The sequence below is a fragment of the Mesoplodon bidens genome (genome assembly GCF_964165515.1).
Source record: "Mesoplodon bidens genome assembly, chromosome: 5".
Lineage (NCBI taxonomy): Eukaryota > Metazoa > Chordata > Mammalia > Artiodactyla > Ziphiidae > Mesoplodon > Mesoplodon bidens.
In genome coordinates, this window is record NC_138161.1 from 143,237,852 (window position 1) to 143,256,903 (window position 19,052).

The 19,052-nt window shown below is 37.1% G+C and overlaps 1 protein-coding gene across 5 annotated transcripts in view; it reads right to left on the reverse strand.

The window, feature by feature from the left end:
• The window catches only part of PPP2R3A (protein phosphatase 2 regulatory subunit B''alpha), a 217,192-nt gene that overhangs the window by 62,388 nt on the left and 135,752 nt on the right, over positions 1–19,052 (reverse strand). For 4 of the 5 annotated variants that reach the window (XM_081235603.1, XM_081235605.1, XM_081235602.1 and 1 more), the window contains 4 exons: positions 13,636–13,722; positions 9,852–10,008; positions 4,417–4,465; positions 3,868–3,957 (listed from right to left, as the gene is read on the reverse strand). In XM_081235603.1, coding sequence (XP_081091729.1) covers positions 3,868–3,957; positions 4,417–4,465; positions 9,852–10,008; positions 13,636–13,722 — 383 coding nt within the window. Of the gene's footprint in view, positions 1–3,867; positions 3,958–4,416; positions 4,466–6,628; positions 6,728–9,851; positions 10,009–13,635; positions 13,723–19,052 lie in introns of those variants that run through there. The other variant, XM_081235606.1, reaches the window with a different exon arrangement.

Genomic DNA, 19,052 nt, shown 5'->3' on the forward strand with positions numbered 1-19,052 from the left:
CTACTGTTTTCCTATTCTCTCACTTATCAATTTTAATCTTTATTTTTTTTTTCTGTTTGCTATACTTCATTTGCTCTTGTTTCCCAGTGTCTAAAAGTGGAAGGTTAGGTTACTGATTTAAGACATTGCTTCTTTTTCAGTAGATGGATGTACAGCTTCATCCCGTAAGTCTTGGTATACTGTTTTCCTTTTTGTTCATCTTAAAGTTTTGGTATGTTGTTCCTTCATTTTCATTCATTTCAAATTATTTCCTTATTTCCTTTAGGTATGCTTCTTTGATCCACTGGTTGGTTAATTAAGCAGTGCATTGTTTCTGCATATTTGTGAATCCTCAAATTTCTTTGTTAATTTTATTCCATTGTGGTCAGAGAACATAATTTGTGTAATTTCAGTTTTTATATTTTTTGAGGCTATTATATGGCCTACCACATACTCTATCCTGGAGAATGTTCCATGTGCACTTGAGAAGAATATATTGATATATTCGGCTGTTCTTAGATGGGGAGCTCTATAGATATGTGTTAGGTCCAGTTGATTTATAGTTTTGTTTATAGTGTTGTTCATGACTTTTATTTCCTTGTTATCTTCTTCCTGACTGTCCATCACTGAAAGTGGTGTACTGAAGTCTCCAAATATTGTTGAATTATTTACTTCTCCTTGCAATTCTGTCAGTTTTTGTTTCATGTATTTTTAGGGTTCTGTGTTGTTACATGCATATATGTTTATAATTGTAATGTCTTTCTGTTGGATTGACCCTTTTATGAAATAGAATGTCCTTGTCTCTAGTAACAATTTTGTTTTGAAGTCTATGTCCTCTGATATTTATATAGCCACTCCAGGTTTCTTATGATTGTTGTTTGCATGGCATATCTTGATCCTTCCTTTTCCTTTTTTTCCCCCTTGTATCTTTAAATCTAATCTGTGTCTCATATAGACAGCACAGAATTGTATCCAGAAAACGTTTTTTTTTGATCCAGTCTGAAAATCTCTGCGTTTTGATGAAACGATTAATCCATTCACATTTATTGTTATTATTGTTATAGTCAGACTTATGTCTGCCATTTTACTTTTTGTTTTTTTATGTGTCTTGGAGTTTTTCCTCTATTTTTCCTTTACTGCCTTCTTTTACATTTAAGTGAATATTTTCTAAGTGGGACACTTTAACTCTTTTAATTATTTTTTTTACTATGTATTTTTGAATTAATTTCCTGCTGGTTGCTCTAGGGCTTACCATATACATTTTAACTTCTTAGAATTACTTCAGATTTATACTTAATGCCTGTGAGATACTGAAACGTTACTCCTATATAACTATTCCCTCATCCCTTTTTTATGCTATTGTTATTATATATATCACATCTCTATATACTACAAACCCAACAATACATTGTCCTAATTATTATAGTATATAATTTATGTTTTTTAAAGAAGCTGATAGAAGAAAGGTGAGCAAGTATATATTCATGTTTCTTATATAAAGCTTCTTTATTAGAATTCATATCATTTGTTCCTATGGGATAACAGGAGGAAAAGATGGGAAGTATTTGAGGAAAGCTTTTTCACAATTAACATGAAAGATAGAAGATTGAAATTGAGAGGGTTAACAGAACACCAAAAAGGCAAGAAACGGAAAAATGCACAGCCTTCAGACCTTCGGAAATTTAGGTAATTAAAACCATCTAAACATTCAAAATAATGGATTAATGGTAAATTATAAACAAGCATACTTACTGGCATAGAAATATACTCTTATGTAAAGAAGTGTATCACAAAACTGTACACTAAATGATACAATGATTTCTCACTTGGTGCAGAGAGAAAGAGAGAGGAGGAGGAGGAGTGAAAGGAGGGGATGGAGGGGAATGAGGAGGGAGGAGGAGGAGGAGGTAGGAGGACATATACCAAAATGTTAACTATGGGTCAAAGAATTACGAATGAATTTTATATTAAGGTTTCTGAATGTATATATTTAAAAATTTTAATACTTAATGTATATTTGTGATAAAATGATAAACTTAAAAAATTAATCCAGCAGAAATGAGCAAAAAACATGAAAAGGCAAGTCACTTAAGATGAAATAAAAATGGCCAAAAATGTATGAAAAAAATTCAGCTTCGGGACTTCCCTGGTGGCACAGTGGTTAAGAATCCTGCTGCTAATGCAGGGGACACGGGTTCAATCTCTGGTCTGGGAAAATCCCATGTTGCTTAGAGCAACTAAGCCTCTGTGTCACAACTACTGAGACTGTGCACCACAACTACTGAAGCCTGCATGCCCTAGAGCCTGCGTGCTGCAACTACTGAAGCCCACGTGCTCTAGGGCCCATGTGCCACAACTACTGAGCCAGTGTGCTGCAACTACTGAAGCCCGCACACTCTAGGGCCCATGCGCCGCAACTACTGAAGCCTGCACGCTGCAACTACTGAGCCTGCATGCAGCAACTACTGAAGCCCACGCGCCTAGAGCCCATGCTCCACAACAAGAGAAGCTATCACAGTGAGAAGCCTGTGCAGTGCAACAAAGAGTAGCCCCCGCTCACCACAACTAGAGAAAGCCTGCATGCAGCAACGAAGACCCAAAGCAGCCAAAAAGAAATTCAGTATGTCTTAAAAAAAAATTTCAGCCTCACTAGCAATCAAAGAAATGCAAAAAACATAATACTGAATTCTTTACTTATCAAATTTGAAAATATTTTTAAGAGGAAGATACCTAGTGTGAATAAGGGTTATAGGAAATATGCTCAATACTTTGTTGATAAAGATATAAAATGATAGTTTTTCTGAAAATCAATTTAATAGTTTTTATAAATGCTCTTAAAAATGTCTACACCCTTTATCCTAGCAGTTCCTTTCCTGGGGAATTTATTTTAAGGAAAAATATAGTGGATGTTGCAACTATTTAGCTAAAACTACTAGAGGATATTAGGAGATAACATTCCAAAGGATTAAATCTAATCCTATGGAATTAATTAACCTACATGTCCAAAGAGAATGTAAAAGTTTATATGAAAAAGACTGTACAACACATACCAATTTTTAAGTGTCTTTTTCTGAGTGTTAGAATTATCAGTATTAAAATTTATTTTCTTCTGCTTTAGCCATGTTTTCTAAGTTGTCTACATGAACAACAAATTACTATTTGAAATGGACAACATGCTGCCCATGAAATAAATTAGTTTTATTTCCATTTCAGTGATTTCCAAACCATATATCCAACATTTAGATAACTTTTTGAACTAACATGCAGACAGCTGAGTCAGTAATACCAGCAAGCAGCATCAGGGACTGCAGACTCTCCCTCCCTTGGTACTGAGCAGAAGCTATGTGCAGGACACTGTTACACAAGCTAGGAATAAAAAGAAGAGAGGGACACAAAAATCTATGTCCCTCTCTTCTTTTTATTCCTAGCTTGTGTAACACAGTGTTACAGAGGTGTAAGAAACAGATGGATAAACTCACAGCGACAAATCAAGGTATGCCAAGGAAGGGGAGAGATGATTCTAACCGGGAGAATGAGGGCGTGTTCTCATATACTAGTCATCCACAGTTTGCTCTTCTTTCCTCTCCAATTTACTACTGAACAAGGAAGATCATGAAACAACTAAAATCCACAGTATCTATCCCCATATTCCATATAAATGCTTAATATCCTTCAGGGCCAGCTCACATGTCACCTCACCTTTGTTTCCAGGGGTAAGAGCACTTCTCTTGATACACTGTGGCTGTACATTCAGTCTGAGGGCAGAGACTAAGTCAAACCCATCTTGGCACCCCTAGTTGAGCTGGCACTCACTAGGTATACATCATGAAATTTTCAAGCTTTGCTCATGTGTTTAACATCTTGGCAAAGGAAACTCAGAAGTCATACCTGGTGGGGTTCCTTTTGTCTTCCTCAGAAATCAAAAACCAAACAAAATCTGCATAGCTCATTCTTCCCTCTTTCTGTACTGTTTTTCCCCTGAAGAAAACACATGGTTATAAAGTTTCCTGAGCAATTACTCAGATAAATTTAGTACTATGAGAGACTAAGAAATAAAGTAACATTTCTTTGGAAATTAAGTTAAAAAAAAATAGAATGCTGGAAACCTCACGAAGGGCAACCCCTTCCATTGCCTATCTTATTTTCAAATGCCTAGAGGATGAAATCAGAAAGCATTTGTAGATATGAAGAAAGAAATTTGGTTTCTAATTTGAATACAAATAATCAGTAGGTTAAATACTGTTACCTGTATTTAGATAGAGGACTAATGCCCATATATTAAAGAATTACCGCCGTCTTGTATGAAGCCACAGCTGCATGTTTTATAGGGTATTATCTGACCTACAGCACTGACAAATTATGCAGGAAGCCTTGCTAAAATGCCATTGTTAAAGTATTACTTGTAGTTCATTTTAAAACTCAGATGCTTTTTCTTACCTTGTTACTGCCCCAGAGAATATCCTTTCAATAATCCTGTTTGATGAAGCTAAATGTAAATAAAAAGTACAAAGCTAGTTAAAAACATGCTCCAAAAGGCAATATTTTTGGCAAATTTATTTTCAAGTAGCCACAAGCTAAAACTTAATAATCTTCCATGATGAGAATATGAGTAGTTAAATTTTTACTTATGTATAACTGATACTTTTTGAAAGCAGGAATTTGAGATGGCTTGCTCTATCAATCAATCAATCATTTAAAAAAGAACAGGCAAATGGATGTGCCTAACAGCTGGGATGTATTAATATAGTTGAGCATCAAATTGGTTCTGAATATCCTGACAACTAAGACAAAAATGTACAAAATTTGTATTGATCTTGTTATCTAATGAGACAAGACAACTTTTCCCCTAAAACAAGACAGATTTTATCCTAGCATTAAATTCAAGGTGGGGAACTGATTGTTGGGCAATTTGAGTAACACAATGGAGAACTGTTTTTCAGGTAGAATTTTACAAAAGCTACTAAAACATACCACAAATACTTTTCTTATATTCTCATCCTATACAAATCCAGGATATAACATGATATAACATACATTTTGTGTGTGTGTGTGTGTGTGTGTGTGTGTGTGGTACGCGGGCCTCTCACCGCCGCGGCCTCTCCCGTTGCGGAGCATGGGCGCACAGGCTCAGCGGCCATGGCTCATGGGCCCAGCCGCTCTGCGGCATGCGGGATCCCCCCGGACCGGGGCACGAACCCATGTCCCCTGCATCGTCAGGTGGACCCTCAACCACTGCGCCACCAGGGAAGCCCCAAACATACAATTTTTAAATAAATTCCATCAGTAAGTTTTATTCAGAAGGACGATTAATATCTTAAGATAGTATGTTGCTTTTGATGATAGATCCTAGGTAATCTATATCAGTGTACCTCATTGTGAGTTCAAAGTAACCAAAAGCATTAGTTAAAATAAAGGAGGTAACAGTGGATCTCAGACCTAGGGATGTAGTGAGGATAGGAATCTGTTCTTTTAACAAGTGCCCCAGGCAATGGCATGCACACTAAAACTTCAGAACCAGTGACGCTATCATTAGAGTTAGCAGCTACCAGCTCTAACTCTTCTGCACAGTGTTAGGTACAGTCAACATAAAGGTTAATTAATTTGGTTGAAGAATGTTGAGAATATGAGTGTCAGCACTGCCATTACTGGCCACATACCAAATGTTGAATAAGGGCCCCCTAGAGTTTGTTGAGCACTGGTTTATGGGGTTAATAATTTGAAAATAAGAGGAAATACAACAGAAGAGGGCTATATAGGAAAGGCAATGGTATTTAATTCTGAAGCTAAAGTTTTTTTGAAAGTCTTTCTTTAGAGTTAGAAGGTTTAAGCTCCTAAAACTTAAGATCATGTTGTCCCATTAAGAACAGATTAGCGGGTGGGCAATTACACAGAGTTTCAGTGGCCCCTGCATTATGCAGGCCTAGATGCCTGCTTTTCTGGACTTCATTCCTTTAACATGCCTCTAATGAGTTACTCTATATGTATATACAATATTTTAGGGCTTAATGAGAACTATGGTTATGCCAGCCAGAGAAGGCGCTTTAGAGCCCACAGGGTTTTGTATGACCTCTGGAGACTAGCTCACGTTATACAGATGATCTTGCCACTGGTAATTAGAAGGTGCATAGCTAACAAGGTTGGCCTGATACCCCTATAAATATCTCCATCTTTATGCTATTCTTGTAACAGGAAAGTGTGACTATAGGCATACCTCAGAGATATTGTGGGTTCAGTTCCAGGCCACCTCAATAAAGTGAATATCACAATAAAGTGAGTCACATGAATTTTTTGGTTTCCCACTGCATATGAGTTATGTTTATTCTATACTATAGTCTACTAAGTGTGCAACGGCATTATGTTTTAAAAGATCAATACATATAACTTAATTAAAAATACTTTATTGTTAAAAAATGCTAACCATCATCTGAGCCTTCAGCAAACTGTAATCTCTTTGCTGGCAGAGGGTCTTGCCTCAATGTCGATGGCTGCTGACTGACCAGGGTGCTGGCTGCCGAAGGCTGGGGTGACTGTGGCAATTTCTTTTTTTTTTGGTACGTGGGCCTCTCACTGTTGTGGCCTCTCCCATTGCGGAGCACAGGCTCCGGACGCGCAGGCTCAGTGGCCATGGCTCACGGACCCAGCCGCTCCGCGGCATGTGGGATCTTCCCGGACTGGGGCACGAACCTGTGTCCCCTGCAACGGCAGGCGGACTCTCAACCACTGCGCCACCAGGGAAGCCCTGCAATTTCTTAAAATAAGACGACAGTGAAACCTGTCACATAGATCGACTCTTCTTTTCGCAAATGATTTCTCTGTTACATGCAGTGCTGTTTGATAGCATTTTACCCACAGCAGAAGTTCTTTCAAAATTGGAGACAATCCTCTCAAACCTTGCTGCTGCTTTATCAACTAAGTTTATATAATATTCTAAATCCTTTGTTGTCATTTCAACAACCTTCACAGCATCTTTACCAGGAGTAGATTTCATCCCAAGAAACCACTCTCTTTGCTCATCTATGAGAAGCAACTCCTTATTCATTAAAGTTTTATCATGAGATTGCAGCAAGTCAGTCACATCTTCAGGCTCCTCTTCTAATTCTAGGTCTCTTGCTATTTCCACCACATCTGCAGTTACTTCCTCCACTGAAGTCTTGAACCCCTCAAAGACATCCATGAGGATTGGAATCAGCTTCTTCCAAACTCCTGTTCATGTTGATATTTTGACCTCTTCCCATGAATCATGAATGTTCTTAACGGCATCTAGAATGGTGATCCTTTACAGTAGGTTTTCAATGGACTTTGCCCAGATCCATCAAAGGAATCATTACCTATGGTAGCTATAGTCTTATGAAACGTATTTCTTGAGTAAGACTTGAAAGTTGAAACTACTCTTTGATCCATGGGCTGCAGAATGGATGTTGTGTCAGCAGGCATGTAAACAACATTAATCTCATTGTACATCTCCATCAGAGCTCTTGGGTGACCAGATGCATTGTCAATCAGGGTCATATTTTGAAAGGAATCTTTTTTTCCTGAGCAGTAGGTCTCAACAGTGGGCTTAAAATATTTAGAAAACCATGTTGTAATCAGATGTGCTGTCATCCAGGGTTTGTTGTTCCATTTGTAAAGCGCAGGCACAAGAGATTTAGCATCATTCTTAAGGGCTCTAGGATTTTTGGAATGGTAAATGAGCGCTGGCTTCAACTTAAAGTCACCATCTGCACTGCATTAGCCCCTAACAAGAGAGTCAGCCTGTCCTTTGATGCTTTGAAGCCAGGCACTGACTTCTCCTCTCTAGCTATGAAAGGCCTAGATGGCTTTTTCTTCCAATAGAAAGCTGTTTCATCTACATTGAAAATCTGATGTTTAGTGTAGCCACCTTCATTATCTTAGCTAGATCTTCTGGATAACTTGCTGCTTCACTTTGTACTTTCATATTATAGAGACGGCTTCTTTCCTTAAACCTCATGACCAACCTTTGCTAGTTTCAAACTTTTCTCCTGAAGCTCCCTTATCTCTCTCAGCCTTCACAGAATTGAAGAGAGTTAGGGCCTTGCTCTGGATTAGGCTCTGGCTTAAGGGAATGTTGTAGCTGGTGTGGTCTTCTATCCAGACTACTAAAACTTTCTACATATCAGCAAACAAGGCTGTTTCACTTTTTTTTTTCTTTCTTAACCATATCATGCAGCTTGTGGGATCTTAGTTCCCCAACCAGGGATTGAACCTGGGCAGTGAAAGCACCAAGTCCTAACCACTAGACAGCCAGGGAATTCCCAGTTTCACTTTCTTATTCATGTGTTCACTGGAATAGCACTTTTAATTTCCTTTGAGAACTTTTCCTTCACACTGATTCACTACTTGGCTAACTGTTGGCACAAGAGGCCTAGCTTTCAGCCTGTCCTGGCTTTCAACATGCCTTCCCCTCTAAGCTTTCTAGCTTTTGATTTAAAGTGAGAGATGTGCCACTCTCCCTTTCACTCGGACACTTAGAGGCCATTGTAGGGCTATTAATTTGCCTAATTTCAATATTGTTGTGTCTCAAGGAATATGGAGGCCCGAGGAGAGGGAGGGAGATGGGGAAACACTTGGTCGGTAGAGTACTTAGAACACAAACAACAGTTATCAATTAAGCTTGCTGTCATACAGGTGTGGTTCATGGTCCCCCCCAAAACTATTACAATAGTAACATCAAAGATCACTGACCACAGATCACCATAAAAAATATAACAATAATGAAAACGTTTTGAAATATTGTGAGAATTACCAAAATGTGACACAGAGACATGAAGTGAACAAATACTGCTGGAAAAATGGCACCGATAGACTTGCTCAATGCAAGGCTGCCCCAAACATTCAATTTGTAAAAAATGCTCTATCTGCAAAGTGCAATAAAGCAAAGTGTAATAAAACGAGGTACATCTGTACTTGAAGAAGGAAGGATACAATACTAAAATGCTTGTTTATCAAATAAGTACAATTTAGTATTTCCTCTTGATGCCTGGCTGGCACCTGAGTTTTGTGAGCTAGAACTCTGTTTCTTAAAATGGAAAGTTCTATGAAAACTGACATATAGAATGAAACTTTTCTTAAGATGTATACTACTAGTCACAGATATACCAAATATCAGAGGCAAAATTCAAAGTATTTATTTAAGATTTGTACTTTGCTACATCTAAAAGGCTAAGGGCTTATTAAAAAAATCCACAGTATCTGAGAAGACATTTAAGAACAGAACAGGGACAATCTTATGAGAGAAGAATGAATCAATGTATCTTGGTGCTTGGTTAAGAATATTAAATCAGCAGGAAACAGGTTCTAAGTTTATTACTGATCAAAATGAAGTAAGAAGGGTAATATCATGTAATATGTAATTTTTTGTTTTCTGACAAAAGAAAGCACACAAAATTCACCTGCAGAGAAAATACCTTTCTAGAACTAAATTCCAGAAAAGGTCTTATGAATCCTTGAGAACACTGGCAAGTTAGAAACATCATTTTCATCCTTGGTTGTTTATAAATACTGTAAAATGAGAATTTATAAAAGTGTATATACATTCTCTTTCAAATAAACTTTACATAGATGTGGTTCTTATTCAGTTCATCATCAGAAGATAAGCATCACTATAAAGACGCACCCATTCATCAAAACTAAGATTCTAATTTCTTACTTACCTCCAAACCCCTTCTCCTAAACCTGGTTTCTAAATAAAAAATTAGTACCTTCACTCATTTCTACTTAAAAATTCTTGGCCTTTTCAAGAGGACTTGATTAGATACAGAATTTAAGAAATGGGAATTCTCCATAATGAGTGAGCACAATTTAACTCTTGCCTTCTTCAAAACAGTAAAGTCAACATCCATAGAAACACTCACCCTGGTCATTGTATCGAGACAGATCGGCCTGGCTGACGTAGAGGTCATGATCACTATCTAGTTCCCAGAATTTACAATAAATAACATAGAAGTGTTCATAGGAGAAATAATCTGTGATTTGGTTTATATCTTCTTCTTCTTCCAAAAGCGCTAGAGTCTGAAATGGTATGAATAGAAGGATTAATTTATTTTAAAAATATGAAGACCCAGCTTTGGCCATTATTTAGATTCTAGTTAATTTTTACTCTAAACTGAATTAAAAATTTTGGTTTTGGTACCAAACCAGGAAATTTAGTAGGCAACCTCATCCTACCTTTTAATCAACTGACCAACCTATAAGCATTTACGTGCTCTGTAATCTTAGCAAAGATTTAGATGCTACGGAGGATTTAAAAGCAGGGAAAGGGAAGAGCTATCACCAAGGGGACTGCAGCCTATCAGAGGTCCCCAGACTAGCAAGCACAGAACGATCAGACAACAGACTTTTATTTACATGGCCATAAACTCTGCTTTTAACTTTTCCAAGTTATGAGGACTGATCTTCTATCTCTTCTATTATGAAGAGTGGGCATCCACATGCAGGGTTTGGTTTTGTAATGGCATCAAGTTTACCATAAAGGTGACTTACTTATACCATTGTGATAGTGTGGGGTAGCCTGGCAGACAAGGCATGGAGGGTAGAGCTGCAGGGCCCTGAGCTGGAAATAAGCCTGGGTCTCCCCTGAATCACTGTGTGCCCCCAGGGAAAATACCAGAAACTGATTTTTGAGCCCAGAATTCTTGTAATAAGCCAAATTATCATATAAGTAGGCAGATAAATGAAGATGTTTTTAGAAAGAGTCAGAAAAAAGATAAACCATAAGGAAACTTAGGAAATAGAAAAAACAAATTGAGACGACAGAAATAAGACCAGATATATCGACAGTCACAACAAAGGTAAATGAGTTAAATCTCCCTATTAAAAGATTTTCAGATTGAGAATAAAACCCAAACCCAAAAAGCAGATCTAGGTATATGCTGTCCATAAGAGAGAAATCTGAAGTAAAATTTAAAAGGAAGGTTAAAACATGTACTAGCTAAATCTTAAAAAGAAAATAAAATGGAATTTTGGATTTCCAGTATTTACATTTTAGAAAATAATTTTTATCAAAGTAATACACTTGTATTATGAAATAGTCATCTTTCTTATAATGTTCTTCACCTTGAATTCCAAATTATGGTAAAAGCCACTCAATGAAAGATTTTGCAGCCAGTAAAAATTATAAAGTCTATATAGAAACAAAGGAAAATCATGACATGGTAAGTGCAAAATACAGGATATAAGACTGTACACATTAAGAACTATATTAAATTCTAAAATCCAAATATGCATATGAATGAGACTAGACGAACACATACAAGAATATTAGTTTTATTAGGGTGGTAAAATATGCTTTTTCTTCTGTTTTCCAAACTTGCTTGTAATGTTTTTTTTATAAAATGCTCTTTAATGTGTATAAAGCAGAATATGTACAATAAAACAAATATCTTGAGAAGCAGGGAGCTCTCATTTCCATCTACTGGACTGTCATAAAATGAAAAAAATGAATAACTTCTGCTGTTGGTGAGTATGTAAATTTAAGTATGAACTAGTGCAGGCGTTTAGTAGGGTAACTTGGCAGGATCTATCAAATTAAAAATGCACATGCCATCTGATCCAGGATTTTCCCTCCAGTACTCTATTTTAGAGAAATTCTTACTCATATACACACAAGAGGAAAGTATAAGGATGTTCACTGCATTACTGTAATAGGGAGATAATGAAAGCGACTTGAACATCTTCAGTAAAGAAGTATGTAATTACAGTACAGCCATGCCACAGATTATGCATTAAAAGAATGAGATAGATTTATATGAATGGAAATGAAAAAACATCAAGACATACTGTTAAAAAAAGTTAACAGAATAATAAGTATGGTCTCACATATTAAAAATAATTCAAAAAAGCAGCCACACAGAACAAAACTATATACTCCACACATACAATATATACTCCACATACACACACAGCACACACACACACACAGAGGAATAAAACCACAGATACTATGGGTTCCCTCCGGTAAAGGGAGTGAAATGGCAGGGTGAAGAGATAGTGACTTCTGCTTATTATTCTATATATGTTTATGTTATTTGAATATTTTATGAGCATACCTTCATGTACTAAGAGGAAGACTAAGGAGAGGGGTAGAGAAGAAAATAGAGGGAAGCGGAACACTTGAGTTCTATTTCCAGGACAGCCACTTATTTTGCTGTGTGATCTTATCCAAGTCATTCAACCATATGAATTTTATCATCAGTAAAAAAAATATGGATTATAATAATGATCTAGAAATACAAACTCTAATGTGCTTCAGGAATGTGAAGGATTATTATCATTTTTAAAAAATTAATTTATTTTTGGCTGCATTGGGTCTTTGTTGCTGCACGTGGGCTTTCTCTAGTTGTGGGTAGTGGGGGCTACTCTTTGTTGCAGTGTGTGGGCTTCTCTTGCTGCGGAGCACAGGCTCTAGGCGTGCGGGCTTCAGTAGTTGTGGCTCACGGGGCTCTAGAGAGCAGGCTCAGTAGTTGTGGCGCACGTGCTTAGTTGCTCTGCGGCATGTGGGAGAGGCATGTGGGATTCTCCCAGACCAGGGCTCGAACCCGTGTCCCCTGCAGTGGCAGGCAGATTCTTAACCACTGCACCACCAGGGAAGCCCCTATCATTCTTAAGGTGTAAGGCCTTTTTAATGGAATTCTTGCCATCTCAACCCATACCACATTACCTCTTGAGAGCCCAGGCAGATACCAGGTGTTCAGTAAATATTAATAATGACCGTGATGATGACTTTTCATTTATTAGAATAAAAAGTGTTTGCATATTTATTATGGATTGCTAATTTTGCCAAGTCTTCATTACTTTGTCTGTCCCAGATGAAGATGGGAAAAACAGAGTGTAAATAAGGTTGTATTATTTGCTTAAGCTTCATTTAGTATGATTTACTTAAAATATTTCATTTCCTTTCAAGTGTGACCAATTGTACTTTCTTTAGGTTAACAGAAGAGCTTGAACAATCAGGCATGAAGATTGCCTCGGTTAAAGGCTCCCACTAGTGGTCAGTACTTTCTCATTTGGTAAAATAAATAAAATAATTGAATGAAATGCATTCTTTCTTAAAAGGAATTTTTAGTATTTTTCTCTAGCAGGAGATGGATAAAGAGTCACTGCTAAAAGGAACAAGTTGAAATTCCTCCATTTCTTTTGCAAGGCCCTGTCTCATCCCGCAGGCCTCATCACTGGTCACTCTCCTTGGAGCCTGTGGCCACTTAAGACTGTTCTGCAGTTCCTGAACGGAACACTTGCATGCTTCTGGGCCTTTGTTTATGCTGCTTCCTCTATCTGGAATCCCCTTTTCTTTTGATTTCTTTATCTTGGTAAACTCCTGATATCTCTAAGGTCAAGATCACATGCCAGTCCTACTGTGAAGCCTTCACTGCATGTTTATGATACATTTCTGTGGAATTTTTCAAGTCAGGTGTGGCTCTCTGTGCCCTTTTCTCTTTTGCTCCACAGTGCATGCCCTGATGTGAAAATTTCTTGTTATTCATCTTTGTTCCCCCAACACATTCCAGGTATCTGATAACTGCTTAATGACTGAAAGTAGTGACAGGGCTTTACACATAATAAGCACTCAAATATTTGTTAAATGAAGTAAGATTATTATTTAAATTGCTCCTTATATATGAATTTCAATGAGAGGCATACTTGCAAAAAGTTGCTTTTTCTTATCTCTGTTGCAGTAATTTTTCCACTCCAAGATCTGTTGACTGTGTAGAATATTCTCTGAATAACCTGGTACGAAAAGGAAAACAAAACCAAATAAAAACATTAAAGATATCTATTACTTTATCAAAGGCCATCTTATGAACATTCTTTGAACCAAGCTAAGTTTTGGCCTTTTGATTATATCAAGTGTAATTTCTAGTAAAAATTAATACTATATTAAAAAAGTCTACATCTATATAGTTTGCATCTGCCCTTATAATTCTAAGAATAAAAAAATTCTTTGCTCACAAGTCTGCATTTCCCAGGTGCCTACATGTCACTTTCATTTTTACCTCTCATATAGGGATTCAAGTAGTGCTTATTAGGCTAGATGTTTCTGGAAGGCTTATGAGGTGGGAAATCTGCACTGGGGTGGCTTAACAATTACTGGGTCAGAAGAATGGCTGCCAACATGGTATGATTCAAGAGGGCATATTCTGGTTATTATAGCCTTATCCATTGGAGTTTTGAAGACTTCTGAACTCTCTCTGGAAACTCAGATACATCTGGGATAGTTTATATCCCGAGTCCTTATTTAGGCATGAACAGTTTTGTTACTAACTAGTGTTTTAATAAGTTTAACAAAGGTGAAACTCTGGAGAAGACCCTGGACAAGATGGGAGAGAAGGAGGACGGGTAGCAAAGGCGTCTGAAATTGAGGATGTATGCGCTGTTGTGTAGGGGAGGACTGGAGAAGGAAGACAGGCTGCAAGCCTGGAGGTAGGAGGCCACAGTGCATTCTTAACAATTTTACCTCGTGTTATTCCCACCCATTTAATTTGCACTTGACCTATTAGGGTTTTCTTCTTTTTTTCTTTTCTTCTTCGAAAGGAAGCAAGGGTGAGAAGAGCAATTAAGCAGCTTTTTTGGTACTTTGGCTTTAGTTTTGATTATCTAATGATATGGAAATACTGTATCCTTGGTGGTTTTTATCATAGAAGAGGTTAGATCCCCTTTTTAGGCTATTTTAGTGCAAGAAGAACAAAAAAGAGAAGACATTTGGACATCTATCCTAAGAGTAGGCCTAATGAGGAACCAAACCACTATTCTGTTTCTGGATTCCTTATCAAAGAGAGTGATTCCCAAAAATAACAGGAAAAAAGTAGCCTCAGGATGAAGGTCCAGACTTGTGCTGCCCGGCATGCCTCACCCCATCTCGCTACCAGTGCTAAACTCATCCTGACCCTTCAGCATCTAGCTCAGTTACCAACTCCATAGGAAGCCCCAGCACAGGCACTTGCGTCGAGCTGTCTTCTGTGCTCCTGATGTCACCTGAGTCTCCTTCGGTCATCCTGTGGTTATATTCTAAACACAGGTACACCTGATTGTCATCAACTCCAAATTCTAAGGAACCTGATCTCTTTTCACTTGCATCCCGGTGCCTGATATGTTGCTCTGCCTATATCATCAGGTGGTCAATAACTGCATGATAATTTTAAAAACTGAGATATAATTAACATACATTATATTAGTTTTAGGTGTACAATATAATGATTTGATATTTGTATATATTGTGAAATAATCGCCACAAAAAATCTAGTGAACATCCACTTCCATGGTTACAGAATTTTTCCTTCTTGTGATGAGAACTTTTAAGATTTACTTTATTAGTAACTTTCAAATATTCAGTACAGTATTATGAACTATAGTCCCCATGCTGTGAATTACATCCCCGTGACTAATTTATTTATTTATTGTTTCTTTTTTTTTTTTTTTTTGTGGTACGCAGGCCTCTCACCACTGTGGCCTCTCCCATTGCGGAGCACAGGCTCCGGATGCGCAGGCTCCGGATGCGCAGGCTCAGCGGCCATGGCTCACAGGCCCAGCCACTCCGCGGCATGTGGGATCTTCCCAGACTGGGGCACGAACCCGTGTCCCCTGCATCGGCAGGCAGACTCTCAACCACTGCGCCACCAGGGAAGCCCGACTAATTTATTTTACAACTGGAAGTTTATACCTTTTGATTCCCGTCACCCATTTTGCCTTCTCCCCACCCCCTGCCTCTGGCAGCTCCCAATCTGTTCTCTGTGTTTGTGAGCGTTCTCTCTTTTTTTTTTTTTAAGATTTATATCATACAGTATTTGTCTTTCTCTGACTTATTTCACTTAGCATAATGCCCTCAAGGTCCATCCATGGTGTTGCAAATGGCAGGATTTCACTCTTTTTTTATGGCTGAGCAATATTCCATTGTATTCCACATCTTCTTTATCTATTCATCTGTGGATGAACACTTAGGTTGTTTCCATTTATTGGCTATTGTAAATAATGACACAGTAACACAGGGGTGCATGTATCTTTTCAAGTTACTTTTCAAGTTACTTTGGATAAATACTCAGAAGCGGAATTGCTGGATCATACAGTAATTCTATTTTAATTTTTCTGGGGAACCTCCATTGGCTGCACCAATTTACATTCCCACCAAGAATGCACATCAGTTCCCTTTTTTCCACATCCTTGTTATTTCTTGTCTTTTTGATGATAGCCATTCTAAGAAGTGTGAGGTGATATCTCACTTTAGTTTTGATTTGAATTTCCCTGATTAGTAATGTTGAACATCTTTTCACGTACCTGTTGGCCATCTGTATATCTTCTTTGGAAAATTGCTTGATAAATTAATGAGATTGGAAAGCTGTGTAACAAAGACTTTCATGTTATATTTGTGATAGAGACATATGGGTTGGATTCATAGTTAATTGAATAACTCTATCCAGAGTTTTGAACAGCAGATGGATACTAACCTAGGAAAGTTCTCTAATAAATATTTTACATAAAATCAGTATTGTTGTCTATGACTTATAGATAGATGGCATATAAGATGTACAGAAAATATAAAACAGGGAACTGTATACAAAATTATTGTGAAAGATACTACTAATGTAGTTGTGTTTACTCTTGAGGAAAAAATAAGACTACAGTATAGATGTGACCATGATCTGAATGGTTATAAGGTGGAAGAAGAAGTTGATTTGTTTTGTACTGCATCAGAGGGTAGAAATAGAACTGGAACTACTAGAATTACTGGATAGAAATGCCCTTACTGGTTAGAAATGCTTCAATGTAAACAAGAGTTTCCTAACATTAGCCTTATGAAGCAATGGGTTGTATGAAGTAGTGAGGTTTCTTCTCACCACAATTATTTAGGCAGAAGCTCACAGGATTCCCGTGTTAGGTGGGAGCTGGGACTACCTGGTGTCTACAACTTCTCTACTGGCCCCAGTCACTCAGACTCTGAGTGAGGTGCTTCAGGGCAGAGAATGTGTTTTACTCAACACTGTATTTTTAGCACTAGCTTCACAAAAAAAAGATGGAGGATTTTAGGCCAGAAATTATATATATGAAAATAAAAATTAAGAATATCTTTTATCATAGTCCCATGTCTTCTCTCTCAAGTTAAAGTCAATTTCAGTACATATTATTACACCAAACTTTTGTTTGTTGCACATTATTAGATTTTTTCCTTATTTCTTGATTTTGAATGTAAATTTATCTTAAAGTCTAAGTTTCCTATCTATCTAAATTTTGTATTTATATACCCCTCAAATATTTTATATTACTTATGGAGGTACTATATAACACTTAAAATTATAAAACTTTAACCTGTATTTGTTTTTTTATTCTTCATCTTTTGTTCTTTTGAAAGAATTTTTAAAATTCATAAGCATTTTGAATGTTAAGTAATTTCCTATTTTTAGCCTCTGCTAACCTACTTGTCTCATACTGTAATAAAATGTACCTGTATTCCATTTTTCCATAGCCTAAATCTCCTTATTCAGTGGCCCCTTACATCAGCACATTTATTGGTTTCCACGCCAACTGATTCAGCATTTTAGCTTATCGAGGTAGGGCCACCATCTAGTGGTGAGAGCATGTAACTGCTGGTTCTACATTAATTACAGTTGTTTTTTTTCCCCTAACTTTTTTGGTCTACCAGTTTTAGGTTTTTAAAAAGAAATTAATCAAAAAATTAAAAATATCAAACAAAATGTAAAAATTAATAATAGTAAGAATAACTGTTTACTATCAGTGAGAGAAATGAAATTTGATAATTTTTCACCAAGGGATCTCTAGTCAACTTGACAATTTGAATCGTTAAGTCAGTTTCCTTTCTTTTTCTTTATATCTATTGAAGTGGAAACCTCTAATTCACAATTAGAGGTCACCAGGAATAGAAGTATGTGTTTGGTGGTTCTGTCAGAGTTTTTGATAAGCAGATCAAATGCAGACACAGAAATTACAGAGAGATTGCTCTTTGTAGATGACTTTAATGCAGATGAACAACTCAATGCTGGAAGTCTGGCTCTTCTATTAGGCGGTGTGTGTGTGTGTGTGTGTGTCTGTGTGTGTTTGTGTGAATGGGTTCCTGATCCACTCTAGTTACTATGGCTCTGAAAAGTATTTCTTCATGGTCTCCTGCAGAACTTGGACTTAAACAAAACTATCTAATAAAAATGATTTATTTCTCTGTCAAGAGGAAACGTTCTCAAGGGGAAAGAGTTAAGCTATTAGTGATGAGCAGTTTCCACCAGTTTAGCCATTTTAGGAAATATCACTACCTTGTCCTCAACAATGAAAATCCAGACATTTCAGCCTGGAGTGATAGATTCAGGACAATCAAGACACTGAATACACCACTAAGACACCATCTGAGCAAGCCACAGAAATATCTTTACTGCCAGCACCAATATCACAAAAAAGTATTTTCAATATTATCACTTATTTTAAAAGCTCACATGAGTACCTCTTTCCTCAAAAGTCAGCATATGCCAGTAAGGATAAGCAGAGCCTTATTCACTGGCAATTTCTTTGCATGGTATGCAAATCTGCAAACTCAAGGGCTACAATTTGCTGGTATTTCCAATTCTCATTTTCATTCGATAGCAAGAGGCTTATTTCTCACTTGCCAACTCTTCTCTGGAAATAAAGGAGAATGTGGAGTGACTCTGGGTATAATCTCTTATTTAGGTAGTGATGTCCTTTTTTGCTATATGTAAAGTTGGTGTTCTGCCTTTCCATTCTAAAACAGCTGACAAAATAATTAAACAAATAAAAAGTCTTTTCCTGTAGCATAGGTTTTCAGTGATAAATGGAAAATAAAAGTTGCCCAACTTTTCTTCATTGTATATGTGCCACACATAAGCTAATACTTGAGTCATACACTGTGTGAGCAGTTTCTTCCAACTGTAAAGTGAAATAACTGAATAACTCTACCAAACAAAATATGTTAATTGTCCTATACTGTATGCCACTGAGATTATATATTCAATAGGGTCATATGATAAATTAATTTTGCTTTTTTTGAGATATCTGTCATTAATTCTGAGGCTGATCTTTGTAAGTTTCTTGGAAATACTGTTATC